We start from the raw sequence: 23323 nt of genomic DNA on the forward strand, positions 1-23323 counted from the left end.
GCCGAATAATTGAGAGTCGCTGTTACAATGTAAATGGATGCTATGTAATGTTCTGTACTTTCAACTCACACACGACGTCAGCGGGCACCTGATGTGATACTGTACATGTATTTCCTGGCTCATAATATGATCATCGCCTACCTTGACAAAAAAAAAAAAGTATTTGGGTTGAGAAAGGTGAAAATTTTTATTCACACAGATTCACACTCGCACCCCTTAGACTGCATTGTTATGGCTGCCATTAAGACGTTAACAATACAACTTTTCCTTTAACATTCATATATAAATCATGAAACATTCAATATAAACAACCTTTGCCGACCTACACAATAGACTAAATCAAATTTAAAAAAAGGTGCCACATAGGTACATGGAATAAAAGAGAAATGAAATTTGAGCCAAGAATGCTGTAAATGAAATACATTGCATTGTTTATTTCGTGTTCAATGACTTTACATGATCAGTTGATCGTTTGTATTTCATATCAAAGACCTATACACAAATCATACCAAGGTATATATAGTCAAGTACCTGATTTCCCTTCCACCAAATATAATTAAAGGCACTTTAAATCTTTGCAGACGGATATATAAACTCAGGTCTCCGTCATATTCCGTAACTTGAGGTATGCAGCGGCCTTTTCAAGAGACTCTTATTTTATTATATCATTCTCATTTCAAAATCCGCATTATCAGAATCATCGTTCATAGTAGAGTAACTCGTAATGCGTATGAAGTATTAACGTAATGGAATGGAATGGAATTTATAGAACAAAACGTGGAATTAACAAATCAGAAAGAAGTATATAGAACAATACATTTCTCTATAAGTTTGACTACTGTATGTGTAATAAATTGACCACCGCACTCCAGACTTTAGTTTCAACCAACAATCACAGCAAAAATCGAAAAAAATGCCTTGTATGATAACCATTACAAGCACCCTATCATATGAGAAAAGAAAAAAGAAGATGAACTGAAATACTTAGAACTGCGAGTGTTTGTGTGTGTGTGTTTATGTTTGTGAGAATTTTCATGAAATCAACTTCTTAGCACCTGCCATTACCAATGGCTAAAATATGAAGATAGAATCATATGATAAAATGTATTAAGACGCTTTGTCACTTTGCCTGAATGGACAAATGAGGAGGAAAAAGGGATGAAATGTGTTCATGTGGAAACTCTGTTTTTCAGCCCGCCCCCTTTTGTTCTCTGCAGAAACCACGGTTTGCTTGTTGCTTGGAAAACAAAAACAAAACAAAACAAAGAAAAAACAAACGACCAAACAAGCAAACAAACAAAAACCGGGTTCTGACGACCAATCACCGAATTTGATGTCCGGTTTCTAGCTTTAAGCAGCTGGAGGGTCGTAGATGTAAGTGCGGCACTGATTCGAAATCACCGAAGTCATGTCCATGATGATGATTAATTCGTCTCTAGCTTTATACAGTCGGAGGATCGTAGACGTAGGTGCGGCACTGATTCGTTGCTTCACCGCCGCTGTTTCGAGGCATGGAGTTTTCGTAAGGCAGTACTGACTCCTGTAGCCTATCTCTCTCCTGCGGAAACGGGACACAAGAACACATAAGGGATCTACTTTACCAACTAGGAATAAGGATTATTAAATTATTAGATGCAAGAATTATTCACCGTCTTGACTGTCTGACTGTCTGTTAAGATCATATTCACCGTCACGTTTATCCGGGGGATAAGTTGCTATAATAACTCGTAGAGACAAGAGATTTCTCCTGCACATAATAGGCACATGAGAAAGAAAACATTATGTCCTTGAAGACAAAACTGGAATACCTTTCATCAATGGCAACGTGGATTATGGAGAACACTAAGCATCCTGCTTGGATTGGCACGGAAATAATGCACTCTCTTTATTAGAAAAAAAAAACACACACAAAACAAATTTTAACGCCTTTTCTACATTTTTTTTTTGCCAGATAACTACACCTATACTGTATAATCAAGGTACCGTTTTCTCTTACAAGATCGAAATATAAACGCGATCTTGTCCAATCTTTCAGCATTTATGATTTTTGCTAGTGTTAGAAGGCAATGAATGGAAAAAACAAATATGATGACCGAGCAGCAGAAGAAGGTAAAGAAGAAAAACAAGAGACCCGCGGGTCTAGCGCTCACCTGAGTATCGCAAGTTTACCTTTCACGCAGTCACTAATCTAAATTATTCACAGCTCTACTAAAATTTGACCAGGCATTCTCAAGTAGAAGATAAAAATGTACAATAAGGGCCCAAATTTTAAAGATTCCTTAATTTGGGGGGGGGGGGATTGGGGCCCCCTGGGGCCCTCTGGGTGGGGCATGGTGCCCATTTTGATAAATTGAGATCCTGACCCCCTAAGGGATGCTACCTGCCAAGTTTGACGAAAATCCATCAAGAGGTTTTCAGGAAGAAGATGAAAATTAACAATTCAGGCCCCTATTTGGACCTTCCCAATCTCTCCCCCCCCCCCCCTCCGCCCCCAAGAGGGGCACCCCTGGATCTGCTATGAACAAACTTGAAACTACAGTCATTAATGTACTCACTCATAGTATTATCTTAGCTCTATAACTTCTGATTCTAGAGAAGATTTTAAAAGATTCCTTCATTTTGAGGGGTTTGGGCCCCCTGGGGGCCCCCTGGGTGGGGCATGGTGCCCATTTTAACAAATTGAGTTCCTAACCCCCTAAGGATGCTACCTGCCAAGTTTGGTGAAAATGGGTCATGGGGTTCTCAAGAAGAAGATGAAAATGTACAATTTAGGCCCCATTAGGACCCCTCCCCACCCCCCTCCCCTGAGTCCCAAGGGGGGCACCCCTGATTCTGCCATGAACAAACTTGAAACTACAGTCATCAATGTACCAACTCATAGTATTAACTTAGCTCTATCACTTCTGGTTCTAGAGAAGAAGATTTTTACAGATTCCTTAATTTTTGGGGGTTGGGCCCCCCTGGGGGCCCCCTGGGTGGGGCATGGTGCCCATTTTAACAAATTGAGTTCCTAACCCCCTAGGGATGCTACCTGCCAAGTTTGATGAAAATCGGTCTTGGGGTTTTCAAGAAGAAGATGAAAATGTAAAAAGTTTACGCACGACGGACGCCGGACGAAGGGCGATCGCAATAGCTCACTTGAGCCTTTGGCTCAGGTGAGCTAATAAAATGAATAGGTTTTTGAGTGAAGACTAACCGCTTCCACATCTCTGAAGACTCTCAGTAGGTTATTTCCGATGGCGCCCTTCACCTCGGTCTCCGTCCAATCTCGTCTGATCAGCTCGGCGATAAGATCCGGGAACTTTGACACGTCTTCAAGACCCGTCGGGACTCTGCGTTATCAGGACAACGCGTAAAAAAAAAATAAATAAAGGAAAGAGGACTGACTAAAACATTATTCCAAGTTAACATGCGTTGTAGTTGCTTACTCATAACCTGAAACAGATGCATAACAAGATACATGATGAAATTCATTTACAGAATGTGGTGTTATTTCACTTTACTGCGGACAGTAACTGTTGTGTTCTCATTTCCTGCCCTATTGGGTGACAAAGAAAATAAGCATACCTCGGGTATCTTCTTTTCAACCTTGAGCATAGCTTCTTCAGTGTTACCATTGCTCTTCCAGAGGACCCTGTATGCCGTTATTATCACCCCAGTAATGCCATGCATAATGTGTTCATCCCTTTTCTATCTTTTTAACACTCGGGTTGGGAGGGACACCGTGGGCAAAAGAGACATCTCGACCAAGAACTCGGGACCTTCGATTGAAAGACAGCAGTCTTTGTACATAAATCGTATTATATAATTTCATGCGTGTTTGCATAAGTGATATTAAAGTGTCAAAACGATAAGGTGAACAGGGTGCGATGTATGTGTGTATAAATATATATATATATATATATATATATATATATATATATATATATATATATATATATATATATACATATATATACATACATACATGCAAACATACATACATATAAAAAAGAAAAATCATGAATGAAAAAAAAATGAGAGAATGGGTGAGGGAAAAAAGGGAGTAAGAAAGAAACGGATATAAGGAATAACTTACGTATCGACACCATCGTAGTCGCTGCCAATACCCACACACTCCCATCCACAAACGTCCTTGATGTGATCCATGTGATCTGGACAGAAAAACAGCACAACACAAAAACAAAAATAAAGCAAGTGAAGAGGAAATTTATTGGAAGGATTCCATGCTGTGACAGTGCCAAGCTTTAGATTTGCCACGCGAACGCTAAGACGACGCTACCTCCTACTCATGGGTTATATAATAATGAAAAAAAAAAAAGATGTGTCGCGCATGTGCAGAACACCATCTTCTCCACTTGTCTTAGCATTCGATCTAAATTTATTTCCAGATCTAAATCTTGGCAATTAGAGTTCACAAGAAAAAACGTTTGCAAGAATTGTTTTCCTCCCCTATCAACTAAAACACTCCTAATGTGCTCTCTAGGTACATTGTTTGTTTATTTGTGTTTGTCTTTATATATCTAACACAAAAGAGAGAATATTGAACAGGAGAAAAAGAAGGGACAGAAAACCAAAACCAAAAGAATGCAAAACAATATAAAACAGAAAAATTGCCCACTCTGTCTTCTCTTTAAGCTCTTCATATCCTACGAATACAATAACAACACTTCACCGGAGATGTACAACAACAACAACAACAACAACAACAACAACACCAACAACAATAACAACATGAATTTGCAGAAAAGTTAGAGCATGTTATAGTCACTCTTCATCGCTGCAGTGCAGGGAGATAACTCATATACTAATGATATTTTATAGTTAGAGACCTGGGGCCCGTTGCATAAAAGCAACAATTATGGTAACTTTGCCATCCAATGGTATCTACCATGGTAACAATACTCAACAGCCTATCAAAATCAAGAATTCCATGGAAGTTACCATTGGATGGCAAAGTTACCATAATTATAACTTTTATGCAACGGGCCCCTGGTTGTTTTCACCAAGAGTACTGTAACTGACCAGCGATCTGAGCCAGAGTTGCCTCGCTCGTGTCCGTCGAAATATTCCCAGGAGGACAGTTGATGTACAAAGTGAAAAAGTTCACCATCACAACGCCACCATTTTCTTTCTGTGGAATGATGAAAGAAAGATAAGTATCATATTACTATCTTCTTTGCGGATACAAACACAACAACAATAACAACGCAAAAGAAACCCCACACCAGCTAACATGAAGCAGATTTGAATATAGGAACATTACAGTACATGTGTAACCTCAACAAAGACAAAAATAAACGTTAAAGATAATATAAAGTTTTGGTACCTCAAAAGTTTCCCTGAGTTTCCTTATCTTAGCGTGTGTTTCAGGTTAAAGTACCTTTCATATACAATAACTAACACTGTGAGACTTACTCGCCCCAAAGTGCTCTCATGTCTTAGTAATCATGCATTAATGGTTTCGTACCAGAGCAGAGCGGGCTCTGAAAAATTCGAACGAGCCGTTTAGTTTGACTCGACGCGGTACCGCGATAATCAATGTACACGTATTGTACGAAACCATTATTGCATGATTTTTATATTTCTTCGTCACTTTATCATTTTCTCTTTTCCTGATAGTCTAGCAGTATTTATCCTTCTCTCTTAGAAGTTTTACTCCTTGCATTTTACATCGGATGAGTTCAGTAATTAATAGTATATCCGAGCACTGTGATGGAGTTCATCGGTTCATATCGCATTTCTTCTCAAGTTTGCTGATAAAGTTCAATTCTTAATAGGCGTATCGCTGCAATGCTAATGACATAATTATGTTCTATCCTCTCGAGAGGATTCACCATTGAATTTTCCATCTCGCTGATATTTTTTTGTTTGTTTTGTTTTTCAATGTAGTCAACAATCAGGCGTACAAAATTAATCTTACCACTCTTTCAAGGATATAGTCGGGAGCGTTTCGGTAGTGGTTGCAGAGCGCAAAGGCCGAGGTGTGGCTGAACATGACGGGGGCCGTAGTGATGTCCAGGACGTCCATCATCGTATCTTCAGACACATGTGCAAGGTCAATGAGCATACCCAGTCGATTCATTTCACGGATAACGTCCTGCAGAGATATACGTATCACAGTAGTGACAGTATGTGCATGGAGCTTTCTATAGCTCCATCCCTTCGAGCTACAAACACCATGAGACAATTAAAGACTTCTTGTGTGAGATACTTCACACGTGATCTTCCTTTTGTTAATCTACCTCCGGAAACAAAACAGAAGCAGGGGCGGATCCATGAATTCTGTAAAGGGGAGGGGGGGCGTGACTAATATTTCTGGTGCCACTTCCGGGTTTCATTTCATTTTTTTCTTTTTATTTCTTTTGTTTTTTACGAAAAATATAGGGGGGCGTGCGCTGGTTGCGCCCCCTCTGGATCCGCCACGGCAGAAGTCATTATTTGACACAAAGAAAGTGTTTCATAATTGTCATTATAACGTTGAAACTAGCTTACAGATATTACTAAACAATCACATTTTGGTTACTTGATATTATCACAATCCTGCTAATGGATTTGTAGTTTAATGTATAGCAGCAGTTGTGCCAGCTTTACAGTTGTCAGAAAATAGGAGCAGGAAGATGGAAGAAACTGTCTTTCTACCTTCTGGCTGGAGTATAAGCTGCACTTCTTACTGCTCGGCAAAATATATTTTCCTACAATGTTTTCTTCTTTGCCTGAAGAGACAATACTTCTATAGATAGATTTTATTTCATTGTTTTTTGTATCTTTTATATTTTTATATATTTCATATATGGTTTATCAATGAAAATTAGAGGGAAATGCTAATTAGAGGGAAATGAAATCAATCAAAGAAGCTTTTTTCTTCTCCTTTTTTTTCTTTCTTTGTTTCCTTCCCAATTATTTTGATTTCATGTCAGTTGAAATTGGTTCGTTTTATTTTATCTTATATTGCTGTCTTGTGTATTTTCTGAGGGTCCCATATCGTACAAGTTTTACTTCTCAGTGGGACCCTCCATTTCCATCCTCACCCTTAGTTAATTTGTATTATATGCTATATGTTTATATTAACAAAGATATGATTGTGGTTTTTTTCTTTCATCTACCGCTCATTTTCATACTTTGTTAAATCACATTCTGCAATTATTACAAATACATGTATCCTTTGCATTGAACTGTACATTGTATAGAATTTTTTTTTTATTTGATGGAAGTGAAAATAAATTTTAGTCTTGAATCTTAAAAAAAAAAAAGTTTCTTAAGAAGAGAAAATCTGTAAAAAAAGTTACGAGATTCTGAAGTTTCACACAATTTTCGCAGAGGATTGACACTTTAGTTGCAGATGCTAGACTGTTGACCACACAATGTGGTCCGTGTACAGTATTCAGCTAAACTAGGAGTTTCTCATAGGGATATTACGCGCTCTTTCATATTTCACAAGCGGATTCTCATCATCTCACAAGGAAACTAAACTCTGAAGCGCCCTTACAAACAAGAACGATACCATCCTCATTAAAACTAGTTTATACAAAGAGTTAGGCGACAAAATTAATTACATCATCACGTATATAATGTTATTTGTCTAATTCATGTAACTCCGAGGGAAATTAACGAAAGTTTAGAATCCCGTAACTTACTGCTTTTTTATGCTGATTTTGTCGAATTGCTTTATGTTTTTATATCAAATGGGTTAGTCAAATACAGGCTAGCGATTGGCTAAACACAGTCACGTCAAGGAGGTACATTCGTTATGTTCGCCCATGGGAAAACATTTTCACGTTACAAAATGACAGAAGACCTAGGACCGCGCGCGCACAGTAAATTTGGCTCTGCGCGAGCGAGCGATTGAGTGTGTTGTGTGTTGCTGTTGGTTGACGTTGACGTATTTGACTAACCCATATGATACAACAGATGATGACTTTAATTTTGTTGTTGGGAACATGTACCAAACGTTCCACCCTCAGGGTTTAAAATGCTATTTCGGGAGGCTATAAGTCCCTCGACTTCGTCTCGGGACTTATAACCCCCCTCAATAGCATTTCAAACCCTTCGGGTGGAACATTCGGTATGTTCCCTCCCCCGTCAGTCATCATCTAATGTTGCTTTATCGAGTTAAATCAATTTGCAGAGATGGAGTAGACCTTTGTCTTACCATGCCCCAGTCTGTGAGACCATTGAATTCCGCCGGCTGCTCATTAGTTTTCCTCCAGTTATCTGCCCTGAAATGTTATATTGGTATTTGATAGATACTGACATACATGCTTTTACGTATTAATGACTTATTTCATAATTCACGATAGAACGCAAGAACATAAATAGTCCCAATGATTAACTTTCAAATTCTGAAGGGAGAAGGGAAGCATTAAAACTTGACCTTAACAACGAATATGCCAGCCCCATCTCCCCCCTCCAAAACACAATACTTCTCTTTACTAACTTCTTTTAATCCGAAAACGAAATAAGGTTCACATTTGTGAAGTTTTTTCTAAAGGGTCGTTATTCTGAAAGTTCGTTAACCCGAAATTGATATAATTAGGTTTTTTAAGCCAAAAATAGAAAGAAGGTGAGAACTATGAAACCTTCGGTATTACTAACCTTATTTGCAGGTTTTAAGAAATTTTAACTTAAAGGAATCGTTTATTAAGTGGATAGATGTTTTATATATACAGATGTAAAGGTAAATGTTATTAACAATGGATGGGTAACAATTAAACGTATTCAAGATTAAAGGGGTATTAGACAGGGTTGCCCCTTATATGCGTTATTGTTTGTATAAGTAGTTTAGGTAATGACAACACATATACCGTCAAACATGAATATACACGGCATTAGCATACCAGTTTATGACGGTCCGTACCACGATGTTTATGATATACGTATTTCACAGTTAGCTGATGATGCTACGTTGATTGTTGACTCGGTAGAGTCAGGTAATATTGCACTGCAAGAGGTACTGATTTTTTATGAATATGCTGGGTTATAGTTGAATTAAAAAAAAACACACAAAAAATATTACCACCTATATAGGGGTGTGTGAAATTATGACCACTTATAATTGCGTCTGTTACCGTCAGTGAATTCAATGTTTGTGTATATATCATCAACATAACTCAAAGAACAAAACAAAAGTCTCTTTTCATGACGTCATCAAACAATTCTGATAATAAACCACGATGTTTATGATATACGTATTTCACAGTTAGCTGATGATGCTACGTTGATTGTTGACTCGGTAGAGTCAGGTAATATTGCACTGCAAGAGGTACTGATTTTTTATGAATATGCTGGGTTATAGTTGAATTAAAAAAAACACACAAAAAATATTACCACCTATATAGGGGTGTGTGAAATTATGACCACTTATAATTGCGTCTGTTACCGTCAGTGAATTCAATGTTTGTGTATATATCATCAACATAACTCAAAGAACAAAACAAAAGTCTCTTTTCATGACGTCATCAAACAATTCTGATAATTGTAAACAGATCGATGCAGACTGACAATTAGTACAATACACTATTTCTTTGTAATAAGATGCTTTTATAAATTATAGTTTCAACTCCAATTTGAACCACATTGTTCTGGTGGCATTTGCCACATAAAAAAGAATGTGCATGTTTAAGAAAGTTGGTCATAGCATGCAGGTGTGGAACTTTGACATATAGGGTCAAGCTAGAGCTGTTACCATGGGGTGTTACAGCTGTGCGTGACCGTCATGTATCTCACGCCCAGTTCGTAGAGCATGCGCAGTACCGCCATGTTGCTGTCGATGTTGTGCCCACCCTCTACGCCAATGAGAGATGCGATCTTTCCGTTGGCGTGGGAATCCACGATACCTGTGCGTCCACAGAAGAGTAAAACCGCCGAACCAGAAAATTATCTACAGTGAGCGTGCTCCACATTCTGAAAGAATGCGTAGAAAATCGCGTGACGAAGATAATATTCAGGCTCCTTTTTCCTTTCATTCATTCATTCATTCATTCATTTCTTCGTTTCTTCATTAATTTCTTCATTCATTTATTCATTCATAACTATTATTTCGCCTTTCCATTAATAGATTTATACTCCGAATGTACACATTCAAAGAGCCAACAGGATGCTATTCAAGAAGAGACAGTGCTTGACAAGTGAACCCTTTTCCCCCGAGATTTACAGGACTTTGCGTGATGTGACGATAACAAGTACATTGTATAGCCTTTCGTTGTCCTTTTTTTCTGCAGAACTCCACAGACGGAGACAGTTTAAAGGCATCTCAAGTTGTTATCCACCTTGATGACTATAATTCAAAGCCACAAAATGACAAAACTGGCCTTATTGGTGCGTGATTAACCAAAACTAAAAGCAGAAAAGATTACTGTAATTCGCTTAAAGAATAACGAGAATCATTATGACCTTTTGGAATGACAAGAATCACGTTGTTCTTGTAATTATACTTAGTCTACATCATTTTCTTCAAGCACACAACTGCTTGATATTTCAAAAGAATATCTAATTATAATCACACTGTAAAATCTAGCCTCACAAGGTAATTTGTTTACCCACACTCACATAATGATTCAATAGACTCAATATTCATTCAATATCTATCAAACTGTTTACTAGAGTGCAGCAAAAATGATATTAAGGAGCTGTTGCAGCGTAGTGGAATAATACTGTGGGGATATAGCTTCTTCGCACAATAAATTATTTCTCTTTTGATCAGTCTCACAATCCTGCGTGCATGTTAAAGGTGCTGACTTAAAACTAACCGCAGTTCAATTTTATGTGCCATCGACCAGGTAATGAGGCAAAATATATCCAACATTGGATTCGACATCGTCGTTCTCACCTTGGGCCGTGGTGACGAAGTCAAAGGTCTCCGGATACATCTGGACCATTCGCTTGATGACGTCAATCTGATCTAAGATGTGCTTCACGGCGTCATTGTACTGGGAGTTGCAACTCGTGTAGGCGGCCCAAAACTAAAATTGAAAACAACAACAACAACAACATTCAAACAAACAAACAAACAAACAGTGACGTCATTCTCCTTTCCCTTAGATACAAAGGAGCACGTCGGTTTTAGTGTGTAAGGATCTCGAGATGTTGTCGTTGTTGTTGCAGTTGTATAGTTGTTTTTGTTGTTGGTGGTGTGTGGTTTGTTTCGTTTTGTTTTGCTTTGCTTTTTAGATCAAATCAAGCGATTGGTATAAGCAGCTCAAACTTTGTTATCATCATTTTGCTAAAGTTCGAATTCTGCCTGTGCCAACATTAAAGACTTTGAAAAAAAATGTCGCCATAGTATTAATCCTTATTGCAATGCCCTCTGTTGGAACAGTGTTAACAGTAAAGAGGCAACCATGGGTAAATTTAACCACACATTTTCCATTCGTATCATCATCAGGATTTGTCTGGTAAACTAAAGATCGAGGGACAAACTGCACTTTATTATGCTAAAGTCTATGTCAATAATGTCTGCGGCAAGTTATTTTTGATGGGTCCCATTTTATATCTTTCTTTTGTTCTTTTTCTTTTTAAAACAACAATAAACTGCAGATGGCCCAATATTACTCCACAGGGGGAGGGTAAAGGTTCAGAGTGACCTCATGACACATAGGAAACATATTTTACGTAAAACATCCCATCCAAACAGACACCCAGGAGATATAAATATTTATGTTACAGTTGTATCTCAACGAACGCATTTTTACACATTTTGACATTTTGCAACTAGTCATGCTGCAGACAGCGGACTTCCTATACATTACTTGGTTACCACACAGTGACCAGGATGCGGTTATCCTGACTGGAAGCAATACATCACAGTTTAATAAATGCGCATGCGGGCCGACGAATCTCTATAACAGAATACTGAATTTCAAAATAACACCCAGGAATACTATTTCACCACCACTGACTACTAAAGTAATATTTACTTTCTGTTTTGTTTATGCATCTTATATTGAAACTGCATTAAAAAAAATCACACACACACAAACGTGGGCTAAGTGTTTCAAAGGACAGATGTTATTTTATTGGTTCTATGACAATTGCTCTTGGGACAATATATTATTGCTCCTACGAAAATTCTGCACGCGAAGCCAAACTTAGATTATATACCCACAGACATAACCCTAACCCTAACCCTTACCCTCACACCTATGACTAAAACCCCATCAGAACCCTAACCCTAAGTCCTTGGAGAAAATAACACCGGAGCAATCGTCGCATGAGCAAATGTCCTATGTCACCATTTTATCTGAAGTTTTACCTGACCACCAACAAGTCCTTCCTTCAGGCGTGGAATATCGGTATGACTGATGTCCCACAGAGCGGTGAGGTCGCTGTTCAAATCGATGGTCTGTAAAGCGTTGTCTTGTCTCTGCTTCAGCTGCCAGGGCCAGTCGTTGTGGCTATGTGTTCCGGTAAGGAGCGGGGGAAAAACACGCAAAAAACAAACAAACAAACAAACTTATCACTTATTCTCATGATTTCATACGACAGTTAGTCACTGAACCAAATTGAACCTAACTATAATTTCGATTACATTTAATCGATCAATATTTAGATTCCATATCAAAACGCCTATTAACTTTTTTTTTTTCTGCAGAAATTTCGGTTTCAGATATCTCACTTTTCATAATTATCTTTACTTGCCTGAAACTAAAAGCAAGAAAAAAATTAAATCATTTCTTATTACTCTTAACCAAAACGGCTTTTTGTCGCACTCAAAGTTTGCTGATGTCTTGAATCTGGTGCAGCAAGAGCTGTGATTTATTATGAATTTAGATGTGAGACAGCTATAAGAACAGGCAGGTGGGCATTACGAGTCGTTTCTAACACGCTGAGATGACGGGTAAAACCAACAGGTGCAGGCATCTCAAAAATCACTATGGCCCCGGGAAATTAGTCACCATGACTGTCTGCCCGTATACAGCAAGCTGTGAAGATTCCTGACAGATCTTGGCATTAACCTTCTGCGTGGCACATTAAATAACTGTCTATAGATTTGTGTGTGTAATTTGCACATTTGACTCATTGGCACAGAATAGATTAACCAACATGACTGAGGAGAAGCTCTTTGTATTGACACATAAGTTCGTACGCGATGCATTGGAGAAGAAATGTGCCTATGACCTATATGGTACCTATATAGAACTTCTTTATGAGTAAACCAGTGATGTTAAAGACTAGCGATAAATCATTCAGACATCATAACAGTCGCTGCTTGTGTGGCTGTTGTGACTTGCTCCTGTTTTCTGAGGCGCCTTTCACTACATGATCAGATTACTGAAATAGGACAGTCTGCTTAATCAAAAACATATTTCTCCATGCGATAAAGAGTTGTCAAGAGAGCTGTTTTTTTTTAAAGTGCATCCTAAGTAAACATTTTGCAAAATCACATCTACTTCATCAAGACACAAATACATTAAATTCTTCTGCGAGGAGCATTTTATTTTGTTCTGTTGTCTGAAGACGTGAAGTATAAATAAATCAAATCATTTGTACACTTCCCTCACTAAGCCGTTTATAACCACATACATTGCAACATTCACGTCACTAGAACATGTCTTTGAGCAGTGTTGCACAACTAATAATAACTGTTATTTGCGTTTTGTGATGAAAACGCTCTCCATGTGTACCTGTATAATAGGTAAACAAAATCTTTGGTCTTGCGCTCTACGACGAAAGAACCTCATCAGGATCATTACACTATTGGAAAACTGACAGAGACCCCGAAGTGGGTGCTTTATGTCAACAAATTGTCACCCCGGCTTCCTCCTATTAATTGCAGCAGCCCTATCATTCTTGTTAATCGCAGGTCATATAGGACAATTAGAATGGTTCGCTCGTTGGATTGGAGTTGTAAGTGCATCTTATCATTCTAATAATACTATTTCACGTCTATATTATCTGAATAAAAGCTCGGCAGCAAACACCGGCTCCATTCTAGAGCATGATTAAAATCCCTCAAGCTTATTACAGACTTTGAAGGAGTAGCAAATCACAATGTAATGAGGTGTTTGAGCTTGATTATCATTGCGGTAGCAAAAAAAAAAACCAACACACACACACACACACACACACACACACACACAAACCCAGAAACAAAACAAAACAAAAACAAAACCTACTTTCCCCTACATACAATTAAAACTTTACCCTCTAAATGCTTCACAAAAACAATGGATTTGGGGCTCAAATCTTCAGTTTTCTTGATGTGCAGATGGGTATTCGTGAGTTTCGTTTTCGTGATGACGTGTAGAATGACGTGATGGCAGGGTACTTGATATACAATGGTTTGAATGACGTGATGGCAGGGTACTTGATATACAATGGTTACAAAAGGAAAACGGAGTGGGCGTCCACCAATGTCGGCTGTTGTGTGAAACAGCAGCAATCCGACAGCTCCTCCCCCTCCCCTAAAGAAAAAGAAAGCTAAAGGATTGATTGAGCAACGCGAATTCATCACACAAAGACAAAACATTATTTTGTAATGTTTGCTTCCTCTTTCGTGACGTTCGAGTCATGTGATCAAGATGGTGCCATGTTGTAACTTGTAATCACAGATTAACTTCATCGGGTCATTATCATCACAACCATATCCTATCGGGGCGTCTAACCGAGGGGACTATCTGATGTTATCCTATATACAGACATGGTATTCTAAGTTACGGATTAAAGACCCAACCCAGATAGCTCTAAATGAGCGCTAATGATGTAGGAGTAACAATCGACGTTTTATGACGGAGATAAAGACAAGTGCAATCTTTGTGATGAGTGTGAGCACTGATAAAAAAGCCATCTGATAATAATATGAGTCGATAAGATAAGTGACCTTTACCCAATAACATTGATTGGGAAATATATATATGTACACACAAGTCTGGAATGATTTGTCAGTTTGATGAATCAAGCAGCCACTTGTAAATCTGCAACGTTTAGCTCCCTTCATTTCTAATGCCGGCTGGATATTATATCTTGTATTTGGAATTACAAGTACAGTTGGGTTATGTGAATCATTTTGCAATCAATTAGTTTTTAATCTACACCTGTTGATTCTGACAACTCAAAAGTTCCTCAGTAAGTCCTTCAGAATTTTTTATTCTACCTTTATTAACTCTGCCACTCATGTCGACGCATTGGGATTTCAGCTCCTCCTTTGGTGATTTTCTCCAAAAAGTCAAATCTATGAAAATTTAACTTTTTTTTTTGCATCCATGTGCCGTCCATCAGTGGATACTATAATGTCTGCAACAATTCCGATGTCTAATCTTACTTGACTGATATTTTTCATAGAAGATTTTGATTACAATCAATGTATTATATATATACCATATCAAAGGTGATTTAATTGGCTATCAAGCTAGTAGGTTAATACAAAGGGAAACTTTACGCATGAGTGAATACAACATTGTACATTCATTTTTGCCCTCCAAGGCACAAAAACTAAAAATTGTAATATTGAACAGGTCTTTCATTTGGCAATACCCTTCAAGATAACAATGATAATAATAAAAAAAAAAGTTTAACACAATGAGAGACACGAATGAAATAGCAAAAAAAAGTGTTTTGTTCTTTTGTTCCCTTTATAACCTCAAACAAAAACAAATTGGGAAACTAAAGGGGGAAAAAGAATTTTCTGTTAGCTGAAACTTCAACGACATAAGGAGTAATGGCACAAAGATGACTGGATATACAGAATTTCTTTATTTCACTTTTTTATTTAGTAATCTAAGGATTCATGAGATAAGTTTAAGGACCAAATATTATTTACAATTTTCCTCATTTGAAAACAAATCGAAATCTTTACAATTTTTAAAGATATTGCTTCTTCTCTTATTTCATTTGAATTTGGATTTGACCCAAGATTCTTCATTTTCCCCTTATTTTTGGTCTCTATTGATATTTTATGCTTCAAAGATATTATTGAGATCAAAGATTTATTTTTGCAACTTAACTCATGTATCTGCTTGAGTTAAATTTGTCTTCGATGTTCTTATTGTTGTATATGGAAGAGCACTTACGTATGAATGACAACTTGTTCATTTTTGAAATTTTTACTTTTGTGCCTTGGAGGAGAAAAACAAAGGTGTTCACTCATGCGTGAAATTTCCCTTCTTATTGACCTACCAGATTGATAGCCGATTACATTACCTTCAATATGGCATATTATACATTTATTTTTTAGCCAAATGTTTTATGAGAAATATAAACTTGAAAAAGTGTTTCTTTTTTTGGGTGAGTTTATACGGAGGGGTTTCCACAGATTTTCAATTTTCTAGCACACTGAAAGAGCACCTGGCCTGCCCCCTGCAGAAGGCAGGGGAATGACAGGTCAGTATAAAGTTGACTAACTGTGCGATTAAAAAAAAAAAAGTGGACTCTCTGTTACGTTTTTTTTTTTCACATCTTTGTACTACTGTGACATATGTATAATAATCACGCAATTACCAAGACAAAAAGTTTTGACTAAATTTCAAATAAATGCAACTGCAGAGATATAAATTTTTACCGTCTGGTCCAAACTTCACGAGCTTCTTATATTTCTACATTCACTGAAGTCACATGTGAAATAATGTTTTACATGAACTCCCCTTTCAACTGTATTGTAATCGTCAAAAAATGCAGGTTCATTCTTGGTCAACATCAAAAGGAGAACGTACAACAGCATGCCTATATTGTATATTACTGGCTGTTCTGTTTTCCGTTATGACAGCAATGAATACTTTGACCGTGTGTGCTGAGTACACCTCCCTGCGGATGGATACGGATACAGCCCTATCCTGACTTTCAAGTCTGCAGTGTACCAGGGAGGTGGTTCCCAATGTACACAGGGAATCATATAAGTCGAAAAAGTATACTCTTCCTGCAAAGTTTTCCGTGATGTATATGTATATATATATATATATATATATATATATATATATATATATATATATATATATATATATATATATATATAATATGAAATATACATATATATGTACATATATATGTTATATATATATAGACAGTAAATAATGTATGCATATATATGCATATAAATACATGCGTGTATATAATGAATAAATGCATACATATATATATATATATATATATATATATATATATATATATATATATATGTTTATATATATATTAATACACTGTATTAATTTTATTATTAACGTCTACACAAAATTTTTGCAGTCGATGTTAGATAAACTTTCATGGTCCTTCTCTCCATTTTCTTACTAAATGTGTATTGGACATGCAGTAAAAAGATATACCGAAAGAAAGGGGGAGGGTTGGCTCAGCTGCAACCTCCTTGCAGGTACGACCTACATTTTTTTTTGTTTGTTTTTGTTTTGTGCGGTGGTGAATAGGAAGTGCGACCGTTTTTGTCGTTGCGTATACACGGTAGTTTCGTACACGGTTGAGTCTTTCACCAGATTTAATTTACTTCACAGGAAGCTGAAAGAGCATATCAGACCGTTGATATGGTTTAAAGGGAAAGTAAACCCAAAGAGCAACGTGGATTGAGTGAAAGCAGTAATGTTAGTAGAACACATCAGTGAAAATTTGAGGAAAATCGGGCAATCGATGCAAAAGTTATGAATTTTTAAAGTTTTGGTGTTGCAACTGCTGGGTAAGGAGACTACTAGAGGTTATGACGTATGAGTGGACCTCAATATAAAGAAAATAAAAAGGGAATTCAACAAAAATTCATTTTTCATGAAAATTACACATTCCATCAACTTGATACTGACATATGTTAGGGGTAGCACTTATTCCCCCTGCTTTCTGAAAGCGATTAGTCAAGAACTCTTTCATTTTTGCTAGAAAAGTGCATTTTTGTGGAATTCCTTTTATATTTTCTTTATATTGTGGTCCTCTCATACGTCATAACCTCTAGTAGTCTCCTCATCCAGCGGTTCCAACACCAAAACTTTAAAAATTCATAACTTTTGCATCGATTGTCCGATTTTCCTCAAACTTTCACTTATGTGTTCTACTAATGTTACTGCTTTTATTCAATCCACATTGCTCTTTGGGTTTGTGTTCCCTTTAAGCCACATTGCTGTCTGATATCACCCGTAAGTATTACATGGTACTGTACCAGAAACACGAGTTTGGTGAATTATCTTAGTGCCTTTAATACTGCATTTCATTTGCCTCGGAAGAATTGCCTTGGTAGAATTTCATGATTAACCACAGCTAGTGTAGAGTACAAAAATGCAGTACATGTGTGACACTCAACTTATACCAAGGAACCAATTTTCCATTCAATACAGTTTCAATTTATTCACTATTGGTTCAAGAATGCAATAATGAAAAGACATAACTGAGTTAATTGAGGGATGAATAGATACACGAATAAGTAAATCACTAAATGAAATATCATTCACTTAGTCTTTCTACCTGGTAATAAAGAAGGACAAATAATTTCCATGTTTGGTTAAAAGTAGAGAAAACTCCAAATAACTACTGAGACCTGCTCCCGATTCTCCGACATAATTATACTGTGTATTTTCAAAAATTCAGTTTTGGATTGTGGAAAAGCATTGTTCTGTCAATCCGGTAAATGAATTCACAAATGAAAATTTTTACATCACGCCATCACAAAAGGACACTGAGACCCTATGTAGGGGCAATACAATTTTTAACGTTTAACCGGTATCAAAAATATCCACCTCTCGCTGACTTCTTCATATGTTTGCCTGACTACCAGAAAAAGAAAATTCAATGTGCATGATCTTCAGCCTATTTATGAATTGCGTCGTGAAGTACAGAATTGTACTTTCGAAACTTTGAATTTCTGAGGAGAGAGACCACATACCTGTAAGTTTACATAATTCTGGGTCCTATTCAGGAGCAAAGTTTTCCAACGTTGGATTTTATTGTATGCATGTTATACAAATGAGGGAGAATCAACAACCATCGGCTGAACAAATAGTGACATAAGACGTAGAATAAATGTGTGAGTCGGCTTTGAGTGCATTGATACTCATTAAGGTTGTGGGGGTCAAGGGGGTAATCGAATCTTAGTGATAACGTATACAGATGGGCGGATTCACATGTAAAGTGGTGGAGTAACAAGCCCACTTTACTGTAGAGATTGTAATGGCGGAAGGCTGGAATATAGTAGCTTTCATGCCAAGACATGTAATATAAATTTATGGAGCAACTTGCCCATTTTACTGTACATAGTGTTTGTAGAATCAGAAAGCTAAAATCTATTCATTACCAAGATACAATAGCTGCTTGGTACACAGTGTATTATATAGTGCCACCACGCAACCTAAAGGTTGAATGAGTTTATGAAACAAAAGAGGTACTGCCACTCTACTTGAATAGTGGATTTAGTGGCAATGACTGGACAGTGGCAATGACTGGACAGTGACTTAGAGATAGAAAACCACATAAAAGTGGCTGGTATTGTTCTACGTTACTTTGAAGTTTGCCACCCTGTGATGCCGTACAAAGAACCAGAGTACAGCATACATGTAAAATGCTTTGCATTAAGTCTCTTTCTCAATCTCCCCCTCTCTCCCCCCCCCCTCTCTCTCTCTGCCTCTTTGTCTCTCTCTCTCTCTCCCTTACCATTCATGGTCAGTTTTTGTATAAAGTTTTCGTATAAAGTTTCTTTGAGAAGGGTTAGTCAGGAAAGCTTGGGTACGATACCAGAGATAAGTATTATGGGATAGTAGGAACAAGAAAGTATATATAGTATATATTGGAGTTGATACTAGGTCAGTCTCTCTCCCCAGGGAGGTGGATTCCCACCTCCCTGCTCTCCTCCCCAAGCCCTGTGAAGTGGAAGGACGTGTTCCAGTTTCTCCGAGACCGAGCTGCTTTAGTGGAGAAACTCAACCTTTTGCATCTATGCACCAAATTCCGTCCTGACATAACTAAGTCATGTCTACTGTACATCAGTTCAAAGTTGTTAAGATGTTTCAAATGATATTTTATGGACGCTTTGCTGTACATTCGAAACGGTCTGTAATAATTATGTTGGTCGATCTAAGGAGGAGTCAAATGGCTACTTCGTGTTTTGAGGACCAGACATGCAGCTTTTGGAATGTGCAGCAATCCCGAAGTAACTTTCATTTGGACAAGGACCCCCCCCCCCCAACTGCATAGATGTTTCGAATGATATTTTATGGACGCTTTGCTGTACATTTGAAACGGTCTGTAATAATTATGTTGATTGATCTAAGGAGGAGTCAAATGACTACTTAGTGTTTTGAGGACCAAACATGCAGCTTTCGGAGTGTGCAGCAATCCCGAAGTAACTTTCATTTGGACATGGACCCCCCCCCCCAACTGTATGCGTGAGTCAACTCAACGCAGAGATGTCTTCAAGTCATCATTCGCGGCTCCTCTTTACTTCATGAACTGAGCGCTCCAACGAGATTCGCCATCAGTTAGCATGTTAAGTCGACCGCGAGGACTGTATTTGTGAGCATTTTGCGCGAATAATGAATGGTAGAGACCCAATCCCCTTCATTGAATATCAGAGTGGACTTACAATGTATATGTGAGTACATTCTTATCTCAGTCATTTGTATATGTATAATAACTCTTTTTATTTTTCATGGTTAAAAGAGATCAAACTGGTTGCTCTGATGCCTGACTTTGAATAAATCTCAACACCAACAAGGGGATTAATGTAATCCAATGTGTACCACATTGTCTTTGTCACTGCTTTGACGCCCACATATTTGGTTTGTTTAATGTTTCTGTGTGATTTATCCATTTGGATGAAATTATGTTTTCGGGGTGAGAATAAGCCATCCTGACAAGTGACTTTATTCTACATACACTAACACCCCCTTACACACAATCTTACATACCCGGTGTAACATTATGGCTGTCGATTTTTACTAAAGTCGCATCACAGGAAAGTGTTAATTGGACAGGTTAGCGAATGAAATGAATGATCAACACTTGTCAGAAAATGACTGTACTACAGGTGCTTTTGACGAATACAAGTCATTCTTTTTAATAGGTATCAGAAATTACTTAGGTCTCAACCATATCAGTATGCGAGCTATAAAGTAGGGAAATAATACTGTTATAGCAGAGAAAAACACTGTCATTGAAGAGTTGACATTCGAGCGCTATCTACTATACGTGTTTTACCAAGTAGGAATATTCCTTGATAAATCAATTTCTCCATGTTTTGCTTATTGATCAGTTGGCGGGATACACTTCCTGGCAGTCATTTGTTTCATCCGTTCACCAATTTTTCGTGTTAATTTTGATCAGGTGTATATCTATTTTACGAAAGGATTTTTTTTTCGTATTTTGCCTTGAAGACATACTATAATAATGTTCTTCACCTTGTTGCGTTGAAAAGCCATTTCTAATTGTTGGCAGGTCTTGGTAACAGAAGGTAAACACGCATATATGCTCATATAAACAAACAAGCATACATCATACATACAAACAAATTTCTTCTCGTCTTCAATTAGAAACTTGGCTGTGACTGTTTCTGACAAATCTGCCAGAGGAATAGTGATATATATATATATATATACAATATGTCCAAAAAAAAAAATACAACGGGGCCCTCCGCAATGATATCTTTAAAAACAGTGAATCAATCTAAATACAAATTCAGGTTATGAAACTATAACTCATTGCCCACATCTCACAGAAAACCCAATTCGATTTGCTTCAGTGGTCAAAGAGAAATGAGGAATTTTGTAGAGGATGTCGGGAATCTCTTCAGTCCAAATTCTGTCTATTATTCACACACAAGAGCATTGAATTGCTAAAATTGGAAGAATCAGACTCATGACATGCGTTACAACAATCCACATTTCTCTGTGACCGCTAAACCAAATTGAATGGGGTTTTCTGCCAAATAGCGCTAAGATGTTATATTTTAAGACCCTGAAGTAGCGCTTAGACAGGTTGATCATATTGGGTGTTATCAATTCGAAAATCTGATTGTAATTTTTGGGGCGACTTACTGCAGTATGTCCCCCCAAAAATTACTATCAGACTTTTGCATTGATAATGCCCAATATGATTAAATTTTTAAAATGCTACTTCAGGGTCTTAAAATATAAAATTTTAGCTCTATTTTGCAGAAATCCTCATTCGATTTGGTTAAGCGGTCACAGAGAAATGTGGATTGTTGTAAAGCATGTCATGAATCGGTTTCTTCCGAGTTTAGCATTTCGATGATCTTGTGTGTGAATGATAGACAGAACTTGGACAGAAGAGATTCCCGACATCCTCTACAAAATTCCGTATTTCTCTTTGACCACTGAAGCAAATCGAGTGGGGTTTTCTGTAAGATGTGGGCAATGAGTTATAGTTTCATACCCTGAATTTGTATTTAGATTGATTCGCTATTTTTAAAGATATCATTGCGGAGGGCCCCGTTGTAATTTTTTTTTGGGGGGGACATACTGTATATATATATATATATATATATATATATATATATATATATATATATATATATATATTTATTTGTCCATTGCTTCTCTGTATAGACATTGGAGAGAATAGAGGGAGACCCCCATCCCACCCCATCAAATAAACAGGTGGTCAGAGAAGGGGGGGGGGGGAGCTAGCAGAGGGTGGCATGTACCAGGGAAATGGAATCCCCTCCCTGCATGTACAGGAGTGGTAACATGTACGTATTTTTCAAACTTACGCTGTACTCAGATACATAGCACTCTCTCTTTATCAAAGGACGGAGTCAGAGGTCGACAAAATAAAATAGGTGTACACTGCGTTTATATTATTTGAAAATAAACATTCTTGTCAATAATACTAAGATTGCCCTTAAATAATCCTCGTGACACAACGTTTACATCATCCTCACTCATCCCCTCCCACCCCCAACCCCCCCCCCAAAAAAAAGGAAGTAAAAAGAACAGTTGTGATTGGTGTAAACTCTTTCAGCTTACCCGTCGACGAGAGGTACTTCCCTCATGTACTGCTTCGCTGTCTCGATCTCGCTCGTTTGTCTCTTGTTGAGGGACACGGGTACAGCTATGGCAACAATAACGGCTGATGTCACAACTGTGACACCGACGATGAGAAGAATCAAACGACCACGCTCCATGCTCGTCGACCGCAAAATAGGCTGCCAACTTCCAGAAAGAAAACGAGATGGAAAACAGAAATCGAGCAGAAAGTATTTCTCTTGTGAGAGCTGTTGCCTCGATCTCAAAGGCCTGAGCTTTGATATATCTCACTTGCCTCCTAAAATATTTAATGCCTGACTCAAAGTGCGCAACTCGTTTTGTTACCAACAAGCGGGAGGCGGGCGCCGCTTTTTTTTTTCCTCTCAGGTTCAGACCAAGTAGTCTTAATTTCACAGGCCTTTTCTTTT

The 23323-nt window shown here is 37.6% G+C and overlaps 1 protein-coding gene across 1 annotated transcript; it reads right to left on the reverse strand.

Moving 5' to 3' along the window:
• Window positions 1-855: 855 nt before the first annotated feature.
• Window positions 856-23176, reverse strand: LOC140232987 (dipeptidase 1-like). Its single transcript, XM_072313093.1, has 10 exons — window positions 22896-23176; window positions 12251-12392; window positions 10829-10961; window positions 9686-9836; window positions 8153-8219; window positions 5924-6100; window positions 5026-5134; window positions 4079-4154; window positions 3197-3332; window positions 856-1558 (listed from the first exon to the last, which is right to left on the reverse strand). Exons 1-10 carry the CDS (start codon window positions 23051-23053, stop codon window positions 1442-1444), a joined length of 1266 nt encoding a protein of 421 aa, XP_072169194.1. The 5' UTR covers window positions 23054-23176; the 3' UTR covers window positions 856-1441.
• Window positions 23177-23323: the final 147 nt, after the last annotated feature.

This window comes from Diadema setosum, chromosome 9, assembly GCF_964275005.1.
Source record: "Diadema setosum chromosome 9, eeDiaSeto1, whole genome shotgun sequence".
Lineage (NCBI taxonomy): Eukaryota > Metazoa > Echinodermata > Echinoidea > Diadematoida > Diadematidae > Diadema > Diadema setosum.

Excerpts from the sequence above, each read along its gene's own strand:
- LOC140232987 (XM_072313093.1), bottom strand. The coding sequence starts at position 23,053 with ATGGAGCGTGGTCGTTTGATTCTTCTCATCGTCGGTGTCACAGTTGTG. Across the intron at positions 10,962-12,250 it reads AAGGACTTGTTGGTGGTCAG|TTTTGGGCCGCCTACACGAG; the intron begins GTAAAACTTCAG and ends TTTCAATTTTAG. Across the intron at positions 9,837-10,828 it reads CTTCGTCACCACGGCCCAAG|GTATCGTGGATTCCCACGCC; the intron begins GTGAGAACGACG and ends GTGGACGCACAG.